At 46.4% G+C, this 18628-nt stretch overlaps 1 protein-coding gene across 1 annotated transcript in view; it reads left to right on the top strand.

Moving 5' to 3' along the window:
• Window positions 1–12584, top strand: part of LOC118235734 (1,4-alpha-glucan-branching enzyme-like) — a 155219-nt gene extending 142635 nt beyond the window's left edge. The window contains exons 15-16 of the mRNA XM_035433453.1: window positions 1722–1839; window positions 11503–12584. Coding sequence (XP_035289344.1) covers window positions 1722–1839; window positions 11503–11565 — 181 coding nt within the window. The 3' untranslated portion in view covers window positions 11566–12584. The remainder of the gene's footprint in view (window positions 1–1721; window positions 1840–11502) is intronic.
• The last annotated feature ends 6044 nt before the right edge of the window (window positions 12585–18628 follow it).

Raw genomic sequence — 18628 nt, 5'->3', positions numbered from 1 at the left:
TTCTGTTTTTTTTTTTCCTTGCTTCCTTTTTTCTTTTTTATTTCTCTCGTGAAACAGGTAGAGGAGTGTAAGGGAATATTAACAAAGCTCAGTACCTTTATTTGCCTTTAACAAACCTATTATTATTTATTACTTTTAATAGTAGTAGTAGAAGTAGTAGTAGCCGTAGGAGTATTAGTAGCAGTAGCAGCAGTAGTAGTAGTCGTAGTAGTATTAGCATTAGCAGTAGTAGCAACAGTGGTAATAGTAGTAGTTGCAGTTGTAGTAGTAGAATTAGCAGTAGTACTAGCAGTAGTAGTAGCAACACTGGTTGTGTTAGTAGTAGTAGTAATAGTAGTAGTAGTAGTAGTAGTAGAAGTAGTAGTAGTAGCAACCCTGGTTGTATTAGTAGTAGTAGTACTAACAGTAGTAGTAGCCACACTGGTCGTATTAGTAGTAGTAGTAGTAGTAGTAGTGGCAACAGTAGTAGTAATATTTGTAGTATGAGTGCCATGGTGACTGTGACTCTTAAGTCTGCTCTTGTCTGGTTACCATGGAGACATCTGCTGAAGCACCAAAGTCTTTGAGTCAACAGCAGGTCATGCTCATCCTGCCGGTAATTATGACCTAATGTTGTTTCATGTAAAAATTTGGCGTTTAATTGTGATTTATGGGAACAGTGAGAGCTCAGGGTAAGGGAGGGGTCAGTTATAACTGCCCCTGTTAGTTTCTGAGGTATTTCTTTTTGGCTGGACCGCAGCAGCTGGGCCAGCCCTACAAACGCGAATGTCTGTGACTGACTGAGTGAGTGAGTGAGTGAGTGAGTGAGTGAGTGAGTGAGTGAGTGAGTGAGTGAGTGAGTGAGTGAGTGAGTGAGTGAGTGAGTGAGTGAGTGAGTGAGTGAGTGAGTGAGTGAGTGAGTGAGTGAGTGAGTGATGAAGTTAAACCATTGGTCGGCCGAGTTATGAAGTCACACCATTGGTCGGCCGGATCACGTGTGTTCAGCCATATACTAGGTTTTAACCTGGTCTTGTTTGTCTATGCACCATGAAAGTGAAGTGGCAAATGTAGATGGAAGGTCTACACTATCGCACGTCAATAACAGTCCTTTTATGGCATCAGGTGAACACGAGTCGCGCGTTTCTCTTAAAGGTACGGCACGTGGCAGGCCCCGATTGAACTCGAAGGCTGCACTTTTATTCACATAATCAAAGTTTCTTGGGGTCACAGAAGGGGAAAATATTAATTCATGCCGCACTTAACGATTTTATATTTAACTGAATCATTGCAGTAATTACACGCACGTGGATTGCGGAGGAAATATGAAATATTTAAAGAAGCTTTTACTTTTCCCTCTTTGATCTCTAAAGAGGAAGAATAAATCAAAGGGCATTGTGGGTAATTTTGCCGCAGCTCGTGTTTAGACAGGAAGCGGTTTATTTCCCTTTCAGGTCCCAGCTCCTTTCGTTAGCGGAAAGGAGGCCGCTCTTCCATAAAGCCCTGCTTTGCGCTTCTTTGATTTAGTGAGGCTCGTAAAAAAAAAAAAAAACTCACCTGTTCGTTAATCACCCGTTTCTTGTGCCGGTAATTAAAATAAATTCTCGGGGAAAATAACGAGAGAACATGTGACAGTCCTTTTTTTTTTTTTTGCCTCTTCTGTGAACCCCTCTCCTCCCCCCCCCCCCCCCCCCCCCCCCCCCCCCCTCAGTTGTCTGTGTTCCTTAACCCCGCCCCTCTCTCAGATACACCATTAAGCTGGACTCGGACGACCAGCAGTACGGGGGCCACGGGCGGCTGGAGCACGGCACCGAGTTCTTCACCGAGCCGGTCCACTTCAAGAGCTACCCCAACTCCATGCTGGTGAGCCCAATCATTTCCAGCCATTACTGCGCTAGGCCCACTTACCCCTGTATGCACGCCTCTCTCCCTTCCTCTCCCCTCCCTCGCTCCTCTCTCCCTCCCTCCCTCTATCCTCTCTCCTCCCTCCCTCCCTCCCTCCTCCCTTTCTCATTCTGTCCTCCCTCTCTCCCTCCTCTCTCCCTCTCCCCCTCTCTCCCTCTCTCCCTCCCTCCTCCCTCCCTCGCTCCTCTCTCCCTCCCTCCCTCCCTCCCTCCCTCTCTCCCTCTCTATCTCTCCCTCCCTCTCTCCTCCCTCTCTCTCCTCTCCCTCCCTCTCTCCCTCCTTCCTCCCTCTCTCCCTCCTGTGGGATCCAGCCGTACAGCAGGTATGGCCGCACGGCCGGGCAGGTGGTAAATAAAGCCCCTGAGCCTGGTGTTGTTATTGATCTCAGGAGCTCGGGCCGCGTGCGGAATAGCAATGCGTCCTCCGCTTCCTCCGCTCGCGTCCAACGATACCGCCGGCGAAACGCGCTCTTTCCCTCCGTCCCCACGCCTCTCCCGCCGTTCTTCAGCCCCGCCCCCTCCGTACCCTCTGTCTTTTCCTCTCTCTCTTTCTCTCTGTCACTCTCTTTTTCACTCATTCTTTTATCTCTCCCACTGTCTGTAACTGTTTTCCTTTTCTGTAATTGTTCCCATGTCCCCATTCTCTCTCTCTCACTCCCTCTCTCTTTCTATCTCTATCACTCTCTATTGCTCCCTCTCTCTCTCTCTATCTCTCTCTCTCTATCTCTCTCACTCTCTCTCTATCTCTCTCTCTCTCTCTCTCTCTCTATCTCTCTTTCAGCATTCAGCTAGCTCGCGGCTCCGTTTCAATAGCCATCGAAGCCGTTTATCGGCGGACCGGCCTTTCGTTTGATTTGTGTAGACTCGACGCTTCGCCCTCGGCAGGCTCGGTCTGCGATCGACGGGCCGAGGGGGGTTTTTGGCGCCGAGAAGCCAGCGCGTGTGTTTTTTCGCATTCGCTAAAAACCGGAGGAGACGCCAGACGGGGTGTTACCTCACCGTCTCTCTCTCTCCGCACGGAAGCACGGGCCTAGCTCTCTCCTCCTCCATTATTCAGCACCTCGTTCCATTAATCGCTGCGGCGACGGCATCGGTGTAATATGTGCGGTGTAATTGGATATTAAAAGGAAAGGCTAATACGCCGGGACTAGGAGTGTCAGTTTCGATCACGCCTCGGCCCGTCTGGGCTAGGCTACACTTGGGGGGGGGGGACCGTTCCTAAGTGTGGTACAATAGAAGGAAAAAGAAGAAAAAAAATATGGCAATTATTCTTCTTTTTTTTTTTACACTGTGGACACTTGCTCGTTTTCTCCTCTTTTATCTCTTTTCTTTTTATCTGCGAGTTTTTAAAAACTTTATCCGTGCAACTTTATCAAAGTGAAAGGGTGTTTTTTTTTTTGGTTCCCTTCGCAGAGGTTTGCTCTGGGCTAATAGCGCGATACAACTAAAATAAGTGAGTAAGTAAATAAATAAATAAGTAAATAAATAATGCGCCCTCTATTTATTTGTATCTGAAGGCTTCGGGACAGGAAAGAAAAAAAATCCTTTTCTGGTATTGTTTTATCTCTTCATCCCTTGCAGTTCTTCTCAGGGGCTTATGGGTAAGAAGCACCACATGTCAGCCTCCAGTGCACTGTCAGGGGGCTTTAGAGAGGGGGATGGTGAGAACAGCCAGAGGAGGAATAGAGAGGGGGATGGAGAATAGAGAAACAGGAGGATAGAGAGAGGGATGGTGTATAGAGAGGGCGATGGTGAATAGAAAAACAGAGAAGGATGGAGAGGGATGGAGATTAGAGAAATAGGATAATAGAGGGGGATGGAGAATAGTGAAACAGAGGAGGATAGAGAGCGTGATGGTAAATAGAGAAGTAGAGGAGGATGGAGAGAGGGATGGTGAATAGAGAAACGGAAGAGAATAGAGAGGGGGATGGTGAGGACAGCCGGAGGAGAATAGCAAAACAAAGGAGGATAGAGAGGGGGATGGTGAATAAAGAGGTTTAGGAGGATAGGGGGATGGGAAAGGGGAGAAGACAGGGATGAGTGTGATTTGGCCTACTGTTTCATCTTGGCAAGATCCCCGGCCTGAAAAACACACCTCTTCCACATTTCAAAAGATTTTAAATTCTCCTGTTCAACTTTCGCCTTTTCTTTTCTTCTTACCGTTCCGTCATCATCAATTCCTCCTCGCCAAATGTGAAGTTGGGTTAACAGGTCCTCTGTTAATCTGTATCGTTACGGTAACGCGCGCGATGAAAGGGAAGGAGAAACCGATTCGCCGCACGGCTCCTTTCAGCTAATGCGTTTAAAGAGCAAAAAAAAGCTGCCTCTCCCCATTTTGCTCGATCATGACAGGAAATGAATTATTAAGCCGCAACACAGGTGCTGTAAAAAAAATAAATAAATAAATAAAGAAGGCTCCGTCTGTTCCAGGAGGCCGGCTGCATGTTTTATTGAAAGGGGCCGTTGCTTCGGTTTAAAGTTTGCCATTCCTTTTCTTTTAATGGAGTCCATCAGTTTTACCGCCCTTTCACTCATAACGGCGAAGAGCCCTCGTTTGTACTCGAAGCACGTCTCTCCCCTGACAACACGCACACATAAAGGAATGAATCTGGCTGGATTAGGCACTTATATGTATCCTAAATCTTAAACGCCAGCCTCGGCGCAGTTGGAAGCTCTTTGCGAGCGTCTCCCCGTCGTCGGAAAGTTCAGCCAATGAGCTCGGCTGTCCGTCAACCGAGATTGCGAAGTAAAAAGTTCGCTTTTTAAAAAGTTGCGGTTATTTGTCTAACCTCTGACTGTTTTTTATTATTTTTTTCCAGCTGTCCTTTGACTCAGCAGATTGCAGTTCTGTTAGACTGTGGAAGCTTTCCTTGTTCTGTGCGCGTGTAAAATCTGTCAGTCAAAATGTTGTTGCGGTGCGTTGTTACAGATATACTTTCAGAACGTTCTGGGCAAGGGAATGGGCTGAATCCAATCAACGTTAGTCCTTTACAGAAAATTTTGGTGACTCTCTGGGCGACCGCCTATATCGCCTATGCCTAGAACTGACCCTGGTTAGAGTGCATTTTCTTCTGTGAAAGAAAGAACTCCACAAATTAGCCATTAGCATCCCATTTAATGACAGGTCGGTTTAAGTGTGTGTGCAAGATTTTTATCTTCTCTAAGAGGTGTAACATAAGTAAGGGTGTAGTGTATTCATAAAATACTAGTAACTAAGTAACATAGTCATCTACTTCACCTGTGACTCTTTAAGACATAAAGACATACTCTTTACTAAATACATTAGCAGTGGAGTTTGAGGGTCACGTGACTAGTCACGGTTAGACTACAACCTGTGGGGAGCGGTGCAGGAGTATGGATGTAGTTCTCACCAAACTACATCCATACTCCTGAGGATGTAGGAGTAACTCCCAGGAGGGAATCCCCTGTGCCCCGCCTTGAACAAGGTGCTTGAGTTTGTCCAGTAAATATTAGGCCGTATAAATTCATTCTATCTTTAAAAATGTATGGCGTGTAAGTCTCCCTGGATAAGGGCGTCTGCTAGAACCCTGAATGCGATGTAAAACACTGCGATGCCTGTTAGATTAGGTCTGTGGCGTACGTGCGGGGGAAAAGAAGATAAGTCCTTCGTACCCTGCAGAGAAGACTAGCAGCAGTGCCCTCCCGCTGGAAGCTTTCATAGCTGGATGTGGCTTTAATGTTTCCTGAAGTGAGCTTTGCTGACTTGGCTTTTCGGGCGAAGACGCGCGGCACATTGTTAGCGTCTCCCGCTCTGTTTACCCCTCCTGAAAGGGCGCGCGCACAACAACTGTTTCACCCGTCCTTTCACGCAAGACAGAGGGTGTGTGTGTGTGTGTGTGTGTGTGTGTGTGTGTGATGACTGATTTATGCAAAATATCCACTCCAGCACTTTTCCTCTCTCACACGCACACTCACATACTTACTTACACCACCACCCCCCCACACACACACACACACTCCATCAACACTAGAACGCACACACACTCCCTCCATCAGCTCATCCCTAGGCTATAAGAGGACTCTCTGACTCACACACATGTATATTTATACACACACACACACACACACACACACACACACACACACACTCACACATGCTCCAACAGCCATGTCAGGATGAGGTGCAGGTGAAGTGCACTCACCCTCCCAATCTCTCTTTCTCTCTCCCTTTCCCCCTTTCTCCCCCTTCTCCTTCTCTCTCTTTCTAACTCTTTCTCCTCTCCTCTCTCTCTCTTTGTCCCCACTAACTCTATATTTTTTTCTCTCTGTCTCTCCATCCTTCCCTCTCCCCCTCTTTTTCTCTCTCCCTCTCCCTCCCTCCCTCCTCTTTCTTGCTCTCCCTCCCTCTCTCTCACCCCCTCTCTCTCTTCACCATCACCATCATTCTCACCGTCAGTGAGATCACAGCACGCAGAGATCTCCGCCACGCTTCCGCTGGCAGACGAGTCCCGCCTTTTTTTGTTGCCTTTTTTTTTATTTTAAATTTATCGCCAGCGAATTACCACGGGGCGGCGGCCATGGCGACGGTAGACGCAGCCAGCCTCCGGGGGGGGGGGGGGGGGGGGGGGGGGCGCGCTCAGTCACGCCGATGACAAATCCCCTCCGTGTGTGTGTCCCCCACACTCTCCACCTCCCACCCCCTTCTGCGAGACTCCCCCCCCCGCTGCGGCTGCTGTCTAATTAGCCACTATATGTCTGATTGGGTTGTTTAGTGCCAAGTCACTGCGCTCCCACGGCGACAGGCGACGGGCAGAGTCTTAAAAAACATCCTCTCTGCTCTCTGATTGGCTGACTCGCAGACGGGGAAGACACAGTGGCTCAGTGGGAGGCTGAGGCGCTTTGATGGCGGTGTATGAATTTGCTGATGCTAAAAGATGATGCTTCATCAGAGCCTTGTGTCTGAGGTGTAGACTTTGTCTGTCCCGGCACTACTTCACAATTTAACCTTTTCTTTTTAGCTCACAGGAATAATTTAGCAGGAATTGTTCCAGCATTGATGTTTCTCTTTTTTTTTTTTTTTAAATCTGTTTCATTCAGGCTTTCAAGAGTTAAAAATGTGGTGTTTCCCCCTGGTGGATTAACTGAGACAGAAAACAGTGTGGTTCATATCAAGCTGATGATGATGATGATGATGATGATGATGAAAGATTTGTCTGAGTCGCTCTGGATTAGAGCGTCTGCTAAATACCAATAATGTAATGTAATGTAATGATTATGATTCAAAGTTGGCATGAATCATCTCCTATAAAATGACTCATTTTTTTTTATTATCAGAAATTAATAAAACAGGCTAAACAAAGAAATTGTTTAACATGCAGTGAAATATAATTACAGCAGGCCCTGATTGGACAATCAGCCCTTTATTCAGTCTTGGCTGTACTTTCCCTCTTACTGCTAAGCCACAGATGTAAACAAGTGGGCCAGATTTCCACAAAAGCCTCTTCTCCTCCTACTGCGTTCTACCCTTTACACCGAGCAACACATTCAAGTGAGCGGTAGTCTGTGGCTGTCTCTTTATGTAAGTGTTTCCTTACACAGCATATTTTCAGTAGTTGCTGGAAAAATCCCAGACTGATAATACTATTTTAAAAACCCTTTCATGCACTTATATAGATATATATATTTTTTTTACTGTCTGCAAAATTTTTGAAATTGAATTCCTTTCTGTTTTTTAAGTTATTTTCCGCCTATGTTTTCCCGTAACTTTTCAATTCTACACAAGTTCTTGGGGAAGTATCTTTGCCATTGGTGACAATGGATGATGTCTGTGTAAAAGACTAGCTGTATTTTGTGGAGGGGAGCAGGGGGTTAAACTCATCACCCAAATGAATGCCCAAATTCATTATAATTAGTTGGATGCGGCGCTGCTGTGCAAAGCTGTTTAGAAATCTACGCCAGGGTCATCAGTTGGAACAAAAAAACGGTACACAGGCTAGACCTCCAGGACCGGAGTTGTACAGCCCTGGTTTAGCATATATAGTAGCTATGGGGATTCTGTTTGGTATTATAAATTTATTAATAAAGAGCAAAAATGTGTAAGTTTGTCGACAAGTATTTTCCACCATTCCTCGTCTCCCCTCTCTCATGGCAAATCCTCCAAAGTCTGTCCGTGTTCCAGGGACTACATCACGACAGTCAGCTTAAAGGTCATATCTGTGACACACTTCCTCTTCGTGCTCTGCTCTTGAAAGCAAAGAGCGAAGCCCAAACAGACAAGGCGAGCTCTCAAAAAAAAAAAGAGAAAGAATTCGAATGAAAAAATCCATCGTTTCAGATGAAAGCTGGGGAGAACCAAATGGCCTTTAGCCGGCCGGCCCTTTGATGCAATAGAGGACGCGCATGCCGAGGATGAAACAAAATGGCCGCTGTGATGTCGTCATGACGCTCATTTTGTATGCTCTGCTTCCTGTTTCAAATGGAAAAATCCTGACTTTTATGAAAGGAGCCATGTCCTCTATTAGGCCTTGGACGCGAGTTGTGATTTATCAGTTTCTTAGCTGGGTTGAATGTTGATTATGTCTCAGTGCAGTTTTTTTTTCATCCTTCATTCTTCATGTTCTTTTTTCAAAAACAGAGGCACACACACACACACACACACACACACAGGCCAGTTCCTAGTCTTTGTGTATCTCAGAAGATTACCTTAGCTGAGATCCGTGGTACCCTTGCTGAACGTTTCTTTGTATTACTGCAGACAGTGATATAGAGAATGACATTACACAGCAATTCCGCCTATTGTGTCCTGATGTTGATTTCACCGGTAACATTAGCTGCGAACTCTATTTGTCCTTAAAAGGCCTGCCCTTGGGAAGCCAGCCTGATGCAGAGCTGTAGCCAATCAGCAATCAGTTCCGGATGGGTGGGGGGGGGGGGGGAGGGTTGAGAGAAACCTGGGTGATTGAGAGTCCCAATCAGCGAATGAAACCTTATCTTGGGGTGGACTCATCAATGACCACATTGTGGCAGGGCTTTAGGTCAGTGTCTCACTAGAACGAAGGCATCGTCTACTACATGGGAGCATTAGAGTTACATTGTCCAGAGGGAATAATAGCACGCTGCTCACACTTCTACCATGAACCACTTTTTTTTAACTCGAAGGTCTCCCATTCGAGAGCTAATCAAGTCGCGCTCTCGCTTAGCTTCTGTTGTTTTGCATGAGAGGGATCCGGGGTCTTGTAACCGCTGCCATAAATGACCACCTCATCGAGCCCCTTTGTAAATCTCTTATTAATCAAGTGGCAGGTTTTCCGGCGCGGTGCTATGCGCAAGCACGAGTAATCCTTCTTGCGTCGCTGTTGTTTCTTATGTACTGTACCGCTGTCTTTAATGGGCTCCTGGCGGTCGATAAAATGAAATCGATATTGAAGTGTTACCCTTGTGTAAAACGCTATCCCCCCCGGTCAATGGCTGTGGTACCTGGGAGAAGATCTCTGATGTCACCCTGATTGGTTGCTCTATCTGGAAACAGCCTTGGCTAATTCTCACAGAAGAGGCTTTTCATTTCTATGTTTGTGTTTTGTTTTTTTTTCTTCAAATTATTATTAATAATAATAATAATAATATCGCTTTTGTTTTGCTGCGAAACCTCTCAGAGAAATAAACCACCGACGCGAGAGCTTGGCGGCGTTAGCAGCTGACGGTCGTTCGGTATTCCGGGGGGAGTTTACAGAGAAGTCTTTAGCGCGGATCAATTCGCAGTGTATTAGCGGGCTTTTTACTGCGCGCGGAGGCCGCCGTTTATCAAAACAAATGTACTCGTCCCCTGGGCTCGCCAGCACGGCCCGCGGCTGGGGAGTCGGGACCGGGCCCGTAAGAGGCTCCGGCAGCGACATCTAGTGGCGGCTCGGGGGAACTGCACGCGGTGGCGGAACAGTGGCAGGCGAGTGCAGATTGCGGCGGGGTAGCGCCGTTGTGACGGATGTTGCGTGTCCACGTTTAGCTGTCGGTGCGAACGGGGCCGTCTCTGCCAAAGCCTCTGCGGGAAAGTGAGCACGGCGGCGGTGTTGCAGATGTATTTTGGTGGTTATACGCCAGAACGGTTCTATGAATCTTTTGGGAAAAGGCATGAGTCACTTGCGGTATGTCACCGTTTGGTCAGGGTCACAGCTGGTCCCGGTTATAAAGCGTTGCTTCTGATGATGTATCTGATACTAGTCTTTAACCCCTGTCCTCCCCTAAGACCAAATCCAAGCTGTGCATAAGGATTACTTTTTGGGAAACACAGGACCAAGGTTACAAGGCATCACAGAGCCTTCACGGTGCTGTCGTACAATTGTCATAGCAGTGTCATAGAGCTGTCATAATGCTGTTTTGGCTACATCCCTGGACCGAGACGCATAGAGCAGTCCTGATCAATTGCTAGAGAATGTTCACAGCCTGGCTACATTCTGGACCAAGGTTATGATGCATCACAGATCATTCATACACTGTCGTAGAGCTGACATAGTGCTTTTTTGGCTGACATACCCCGGACAGAGGTGCATAGAGCAGCCCTGATCGATCGCCTGTGGCTGTTCACCGCTGGGCCGAATTGGTTTCCCCCCCCCCCCCCCCCCCCTTTCTCTGTGTTCTGCAGCGCTGAGTGTCCTGCGGTCTTGCTGATGCTGCAGGAGGGAAACGTATTTTTGCTTTAGCCTGTTTATTATTGGCCGCCCCAGCGTGCCGCCTCTGGCCCCGCAGGTCTCCGTTCTGCAACGGAAAGCTGGTTATCACCGCCGCGCTCGTCTCGCACCGTACCAAACCGCCTCCAAACCGCCGCCGCACGACGAACGCTAGCTCGGCCCTCAGCGGCGTTAGCGGGCTCAGCGCGGCGACCGCTCACCGCCCTGGTTAACAAACCGCGGTTTCTGGTCTCGGGGGAAATCCGACCGGGTTCCGGAAGCGCGGCGACGGCTCTCTGTTTCTCCCCCCCCCCCCCCCCCGAGCTGATTTATTCATGAACGCCGTCCCCTCCCCTCCCCCCCCCCACCCCCCTCCAGTACGCACGCTCGTTCTTAGCCCGAAGCGACGCTGCCGGTCCTCCCCGCTCAGCCCCGCTTTCCGGCACGTTCTCCGCCCCGCCTGACCCCGCTCCCGAGCGCTGAGCGCCAGGAGGTCGCGCCGTCTCGTAATGAAAATTACATTCCGTGTCCCCCCCCCCCCGGGGGTTAACCGCGCAAGTGTTTCAACTGCACCCAACGTTGCTCCCGTTAAAAACGAAATTCAGGGCTCTTTTAGCCCCCTCCCCCTGCCCCCCGCCACAAAGAAATATATATTTTTGTTCGTACCCTTTGCTTCTCTAAGTTAGCCGTTGCCGATTGCTGCCTAATGGCTGCTATTCATCAGAGCTGCCTGGGCGTTCTTTTGTTTTTAACCTTTCGGCTCCCGAGCGGGTGTGTCGCCGAACTGAAAAACAGACCGCGCTCGGAACACGGGGAAATCCAAACCGCAATGAACTGTGGGAAAGAAAACGACACATCTGTTACAGGTACAGATACCAAGGAGGGTCGGAGTAATTATCTCTCTCTCTCTCTCTCTCTCTCTCTCCCTCTCTCTCTCTCACCCTCTCTCTCTGTCTCTCTCTCCTCTCCTCTCTTTCTCTTCTCTTCTCCATCTTCTCCAGGTCTACCTGCCCTGTAGGACAGCCCTTGTTCTGGCCAACGAGGAGATTGATTACTGCTATTAGAGGCGGTGACTCCGTGGAGCCGGGGATCATGGGATACGCGCATCGCCCCCTCAACGTCCCGTAAAGATTATCGGCCGGATAGGCTGGCGGCACAAAAGGGCCGGCTCTATAACTGTCACTCACCATCGCCGATCCCCCTCATTGCCCGGCCCCCGCACACCCACCCACCCCACCTTGCCTAACCATGCCTTGTGACAGGGCTGACCGAATATGTTCCTGGAGGTCTACCGTCCTGCAGGTTTTCACTCCAACCCTAACAAAGGACACCTCGCTCAGCAGCCACGGTTCTCGTTGAGCTGCTAATTAGTAGAGTCAGGTGTGCCTAATTAGGGTTGAAATGAAAACCTACAGGACTTGTAGACCTGTGGGAACAGGGTTGGGAAGCCCTGCCTTACGGAAACTTTAATGCTGTGTCCCAAATATATTTTTGCTGTGTTTCTTTATTGCCTCTTTCTCACCTGACGAGGGAAAGAATCTTACCATTACTTTTACGGAGCAAGTGACGCTAGACCAGGGCTGCCCAACCCTGTTCCTGGGGATCTGCTGTCCTGTGGGTTTTCACTCCAAGCCTAACAAAGCACACCTCATTCAACCATGAGAGATCTCATTGAGCTGCTAATTAGTAGAGTCATGTGTGCCAAATTAGGGTTGAAATGAAAACCTACAGGAGAGTAGATCTCCAGAAACAGGGTTGGACACCCCTATGTTAGACCAATATGTGGAACTTCTATTCCATTGATTTATAATAGAAAATAGCATTCATGATTGTTTAATGTAGTCGAGAAAACATATATAACGTCCTTCGGAAAGGTTTTGAATTGCACAATGTAAGCAAGCGCAAATCGTGTGGTTTTTGTTTGCTTTTAGAAAAGACACGTGTTTTTGAAAGATTACAGTAAAATGCTACATTTATATAATTTTACTCTTTTTTTGAAGCAATGTATGGATGGATAAGTCATCTTCACAAGTCTTCCTATGAAAATGGAACTGAAAATAAAAAATAACAAAGGATAATGTGACATTGCGTTTTGACTCTTGTTGATAATTACATTGACAATGTTTGATTATTACATTGTTGAAGGGGATGACCCAGGAACAGATCTTTCCTGAGAAACAACTATGGTCCTTGACCCTTTTATTGCTTTCGGGTTACACACGTAAAACAAGTGCTACACTTTACTTGACAAATTTTATTGAACTTAGTGAAAGAGGAGTACTGTTAGAGGTGAAAAAAGGAAAAGGTTTGCTTGGTTTTTTAATTAAATTAAGAAAAATGTGCCAATGCAGTTGCAGTATATTTAATCTTACTTTTTTTACTCTTTTATTAGCGTTTGCTGTTTTCAGAGAAATACTTTATTGGGTGGATGAACCTGTGAATGAACTTGCATAATTCCAAAATACCTCCTCTGCTTTTTTCTCTGTTTTCTTCCTACCTTCCCTCAAGGGTAATAAAATAGGCTTAAGACGGTCGTGACAGTTTCACCTTATTGGTAAAACAGGAGAGGAGCTCGAACAATAGCAGACTATGTTGGTAATAACCAGTGAAGCAACACAGATGGTGATTGGTGGATTGTTCTGCTGGGTGTTACCGATGTACTTTGTGATTGGTGGAGAGCCATTTTTTTAAATATCACTGCCTCTTCTCAGAATGAGATCTTCTATTGCCGTGTACTGTGAGTTCTGACTGGGCCTAGGCTATGCGGAAGCCCATAGTAATAACATGTTAATAACATTATGAATGCAGGGTATAAATGGCATCGGAACTGCAGTGTGTTTTGGTGTACTATTGGACACCGAGGACGACTGAGGCTGTGACTGCGATGATCGGTAGCTTTATAAAGCCAGCTCTTCTTGGCACCTTCATATGTGATCGAACTGACCTCTCCTCTCCTACTCTCCCTCCCTCCCTCCATCCCTCACTCTCTCCCTCCCTCTCCCCGCGGTTGATAAAGTGCCTCAGATCCCCTTAAGTCTCCCGCCGTCTCATCCTCTCATCCCGCGGCTATAAGCAGCTTTACTGGCCCGATCCCTTACTGCCCGCCGCGTGAGACGGGTCCGCGCGCCACTCGCGCGCTTCCAACACAACGGCGGCTCTTTGCACTCGACCCCTTGGCGAGCAGCTGTTCGGCTCAGCCCGAGCGCGCATTCGCTCATATCTGCCGTGGACGCGCGGCGAGGAAGAAAGTTAGCCGCGCGCATTTTACACGTCAGCCAAGTTTTTTTTCCCAAGTTTACAATGAGCATGAATATCGCATGAAATACAGCACTCTGTATATGTGCTTCTTCAGTGGCACATGGCGGTACACCTCTCTCTCTCTCTCTGTCTCTCTCTCTCGCTATCATAAAGAACACTTCCTGGGCTCACCTTGCTCGGACCAGCGTTTGTCCATTTACCGCATAGATCCGCTGTACAGTTAGTGGCTGAGACTGAAGGACTCAGTAAACAGAGTCAGGATGGCATCACGGCTTTAGCCGCAGAGGTCCTTGGTGTAATGACATTGCTGTTCTGTATAAAAGTACCCAGAGTAGTGATAGAAATTATTCTAATTTCCAGCTAGGCTTTGTTTGTCAAAATTCTAGCTCCTAGAACTAGGTTTTAGAACTCCAGTGCTATTAATTACCAGCAGTGATTGTTACATCAGCATTAGAATGTTCAGTTAAGAACATTCTAATCACATACTATTGTGATTACACACATTCAACGGTTAATGGAAGAGGCTACATAGGCTTAAGGGAAATTTTTCTTCCTTGTTTACTGATAACCTCAGCTGAGATTAGCACGTCCGGTGACTCTTTAAACGATCTGAGGGGGCTGTGTTGCTGTGTTCCTGTCGTGACCCTGTGATTCTGGCCCTAGATAATGCAGCTTTGCCCTTCTTCTCCGGTCTCTGACCGGACCAAGCGTTCTTTGTGTTCCTGTGAATGTGTTAGCCCGGTGATTTATGGTTGTAATTATGAGCGAAAGTGCCGGCGTGGAGGAGGTGGAGTGGGGAGTCTCAGGGGCAGGACAGCCTGCTTCCAGGATGCAGGAAGTGGACACGTGATCCGGCCCCATGGCCCCCTGGGAGATTGAGTCAAACAGAGCACAAACACACAGGTACGGATAGGTAAACACACTATTCATAGTCAATGTATGTATGTTGTCTGTTATGAAATATTGGCATGGAAAAATCACTAAACGAGCTATGCTTACTTCTACAGGAAGCATCTCGTTAATGCTTCTGCTTTGAAACCCCACTGGACCCCACCCACTGAAAATCTGCCCCTGAATTTCAATGACTAAGTGACTGTAAATGTTGTTTAAAACACAAACATATTTTTATTTTTTCATTAAGTTCAGTGAACTCCAAGAAGAAAGTAACACTTGGCACTGCGATGCAAAGTTGAGGATAAATATTGATCGAACCTGTACTTTTGAATGATTGATACGGTTATTGTTTTGAAGGGGAGGGTCAGCGGTCGCCGTGGGGACTGCGAAGGAGAGGTGAGAGAGAGAGAGAGAGAGAGAGAGAGAGCGGATGTTCTGATCCCACCTCTCTCCTCCGAGTGGAACAAGGCCAGACTGTGAGGTGATAGAACTGCATCCGCCCTCTTTTAACTTGAGAGGAGGTGTGTGTTGCGGGGTGGAGAGGAGCGCTGGGAGAGAGGAGACGGCAGAATTATCCGCATGCCAAAGCCTGGGAGGAATCCTGCAGGAAAAACCCTCTGCTCTGCTCTGGTCTGCTCTGCTCTGCTCTGCTCTGCTCTGCTCTGCTCTGGTCTGCTCTGCTCTGCTCTGCTTTGCTCTGCTCTGCTCTGCTCTGCAGAAACACCTTTTCACACTCGTATCCCACTGTACTGCCATAGAGCAAGGTCTGGGCACTCAAAAAAAAAATATATGTTTTAAAAAACCACCACACATTTCAGGAAGGTCTGTCGAACTCTGTAAAACCCATGGCACAATCCAGGAAGATCCGGGAACTCAAAAAAAAAAAAAAAAACCCACAGCACACTTCAGGAAGGCCTGTGAACTCTTATAAAACCCACTGCACGCCACAGAAAAGTCCAGGAACTGAGGGCACGCTGCAGCAAGGTCCCAGAACTCTGAAACTCAAAACGTGCTGCAGCAAGGTTTCGGAACTCTACGAAACCCAAATAACATTTCAGCAAGGATGTGGAACTCTACGAAACTCAAAGCACACTTCAGCAAGGTCCCAAAACTCTACAAAACAAGGTACACTGCAGCAAGGTCCAGGGACTCTACGAAACAAGGTACACTGCAGCAAGGTCCAGGGACTCTACAAAACCTACACATTTCAGCAACTCGAAATGCAAGCCACGCTTCAGCAAGGTCTGGGAACTCTGCCACTTGCAGGGGAATCAGGTTTTGTTCTCACAGTTACCCCCTCTCACAGCCTACAGCTCGTCAGTGATGTCAAGTATTGGACAAATTTTCAAAAAGATTGTACAAGGAGCTTATGTTATATCTAAACTATATGCTATATCTAAACTAAATGGGTGTTACATTTAGTAGATGCTTTCAGAGACTTGGAGAAGCACATAGAGATTTATTTCAGTAACGAAGAGTTTACACCAATTCATTAGGTTGACTGCTGATAGTAACCCTTAATACCTTAATGCATAACATTTAAGAGGCACAGGCATACACTTGTAACACAAAGTTAAGCACAGCAATAGGTGCAACTACTACAGTAAGTGGGGAAACTGACTATGCAGTGCTTCGTATAGCAAAGTCCTTTGAGCATGTAGTTTTCAATGTAGCATAGATGGGGCTGGTGTCGCCATGTTCAATATTGAAGATCAGATCCAGAATTTTGAAGCAAACATAAGAAATAAATGCAGGCCAGGTAGCCAATCCAGTTGCAGTACTTCTGGCATGGTCTTCCCATGTGCCAATGGGGCCAAGCTTAGCCTAAGTTTCTCATGCTTTAATAAATCTCTTTAACATACAATATCCAACGAGTATATTATATTCATAACAAGGACGCGCGGTGTCATTGATGCGAAGCACCACTCTTACGTAGCGCACCCAATACCTCACCTGTGGTCATCTCCACAACCCAGCTGAAATACTACAGAAATTAAGAGTGGTTTACCTGGAGGGCAACACAAGCTGACACACCAGAAATATTTGAAAATGTCCGCCAATTGAACTACTGGATTGATAATGGCTCAAGTGTCTGCATATAATATAAAATATTTCCCTGCAAAAAAATGACGATTTGAACGCTCGGCAAGGTAATAGATCTGCCATGAAACGGGACCAATGCACTGTTTGGTCTTTCCTTTCATCTTGTCGAATGTCTTCCTGTTACCATTCCCAAATTAATCGGGAGAGAAGTCACGCTAAACGGCGCCACAGGGCTCGTCCCTTCCTCTGTCCGGCTCTCCTGTTTAGAATTCAGTCCGCAAACGCAGCGGAACATTGGCCGCCGCCGGTTGCGAAACAGGTATGGAATTTACACCTGTGTTAGAGACGGAGGTCTTGACAACCGCATTCGAACTGCCCTCGCAAGGTCTCTAGGCAACGGAATTCGAAACCTCACAGGGTCAGATCAAACGAAACATTGATCGACTCGCTGGGAAAATAAAAAAAAAAATTTTAAATCAAAGAGAGAGAGGTGGTGAAGACTTCAGAATTTAAAAAAATAAGAATGAATGCAGTTTACTGAACTGAAAAATCTGGAGATAAAACAGAAGGTAAGCAAAAACAACTGTGGGAGCATTTGACTTATGGTGTTTACAACGCTGTCTCGTATCAGTTCACGTATTCAAACTCTGGGATTTAAACATTAGCAATTTAAACTGCAGCTCACCATTCCACCTGCCATATATATACGTACTCAACAAAACTCTAAAAGTGTGTGTGTGTGTGCATGCATATGCATGTGTGCGTGCATGTGTGCGTATGTACGTGTGCGCGTGCGTGCGTGTGTGTGTGTGTGTATGGGCTGCATTGGTTATATAAGTCAGTGATACAGATTATGAACGACTGACTTGTCGTTCCATGGAGCCATGCAGCCAGTTCTCTGTGTGTTAATGAATAAACTGCTTTATTTGCCCAAAACAGTCTTGCTGACCAATATTGATATTGTCTCCATTATGTAAGATGAGCCATGTGGTAAGAACAGAGTGTTTTTCCCTTATTCTCTTTGTTCCTGTGAGCTTGATACCTTTTCAGTTTATTTATCAGTGCAAGACCCAAACAGATAAAATTTCACATTGTGTTCCTTTGTTTTGTTTAGTTTTTTTTTTCTTTGTGTAAAGGAAGTACAAAAACACCCTAGTAAATTCAACAAGTGTTTGCAGTCAAGACTAATACAAAATCCTGATAGTTTGAGCTCAATATATTAACTGGTTCTTTGCTGCATTTCTTGACCATTTTTTTCAGGTGAATGCCGATGCACTCACTGAGATGTCCTAATGACTTATTGATCTCATTGTTCTAATCCAGAAAAAAAAAGAATTTTCTGCAGAGCGTTGTGGACAATGGTAACAGCCAATTTGTTAGTGAACAGTGCCCCCTTGTTGCCACCAAAATCATTCTGCACAGGACTTTCTGTATTGTAACAGAAAATCTTGTGTAGACTTACTAATGCTGATCAATAATGTCACGAAAATCTTGTGACTGAATAAGTTCAAAGGCCATTGCTGACAAAACCAAATTTTAATCATCACAGAAAGAGTGAGCTACGGTACACTGTAGGAGATCTGATCCCAACAGCAAAAAGCAAAATCATATCCTAAAATCACTTCATAAAATAATCTCAACAAATGCTTTACATAAAGCATGCTGTTCTCAGTTATGATGTAAATGTACTCAACAGGATTGACCCAGATTGTCCATTATCATTTTGACCAATCAGAGCAAAGTCTGGCTCCCCAGGCAAAACACTACTGAAATGTAAACTATAGAGAGGTTTCTCTTCAAATCAGGGAAATTGCTTAGTCACAGACTTCCACCATGCTTAACATATCTTAACGTTATGCAGTTTTTTACTTAAGCGGTTCAGTAATCAGGATTATTCAAGCGAATGCATGACAATTCACTACTTCTACGTTG

This window comes from Anguilla anguilla, chromosome 9 (assembly GCF_013347855.1).
Source record: "Anguilla anguilla isolate fAngAng1 chromosome 9, fAngAng1.pri, whole genome shotgun sequence".
NCBI lineage: Eukaryota > Metazoa > Chordata > Actinopteri > Anguilliformes > Anguillidae > Anguilla > Anguilla anguilla.
Note: the sequence above shows the minus strand (reverse complement) of the source record. Positions and strands in the feature narration are given on the sequence as shown.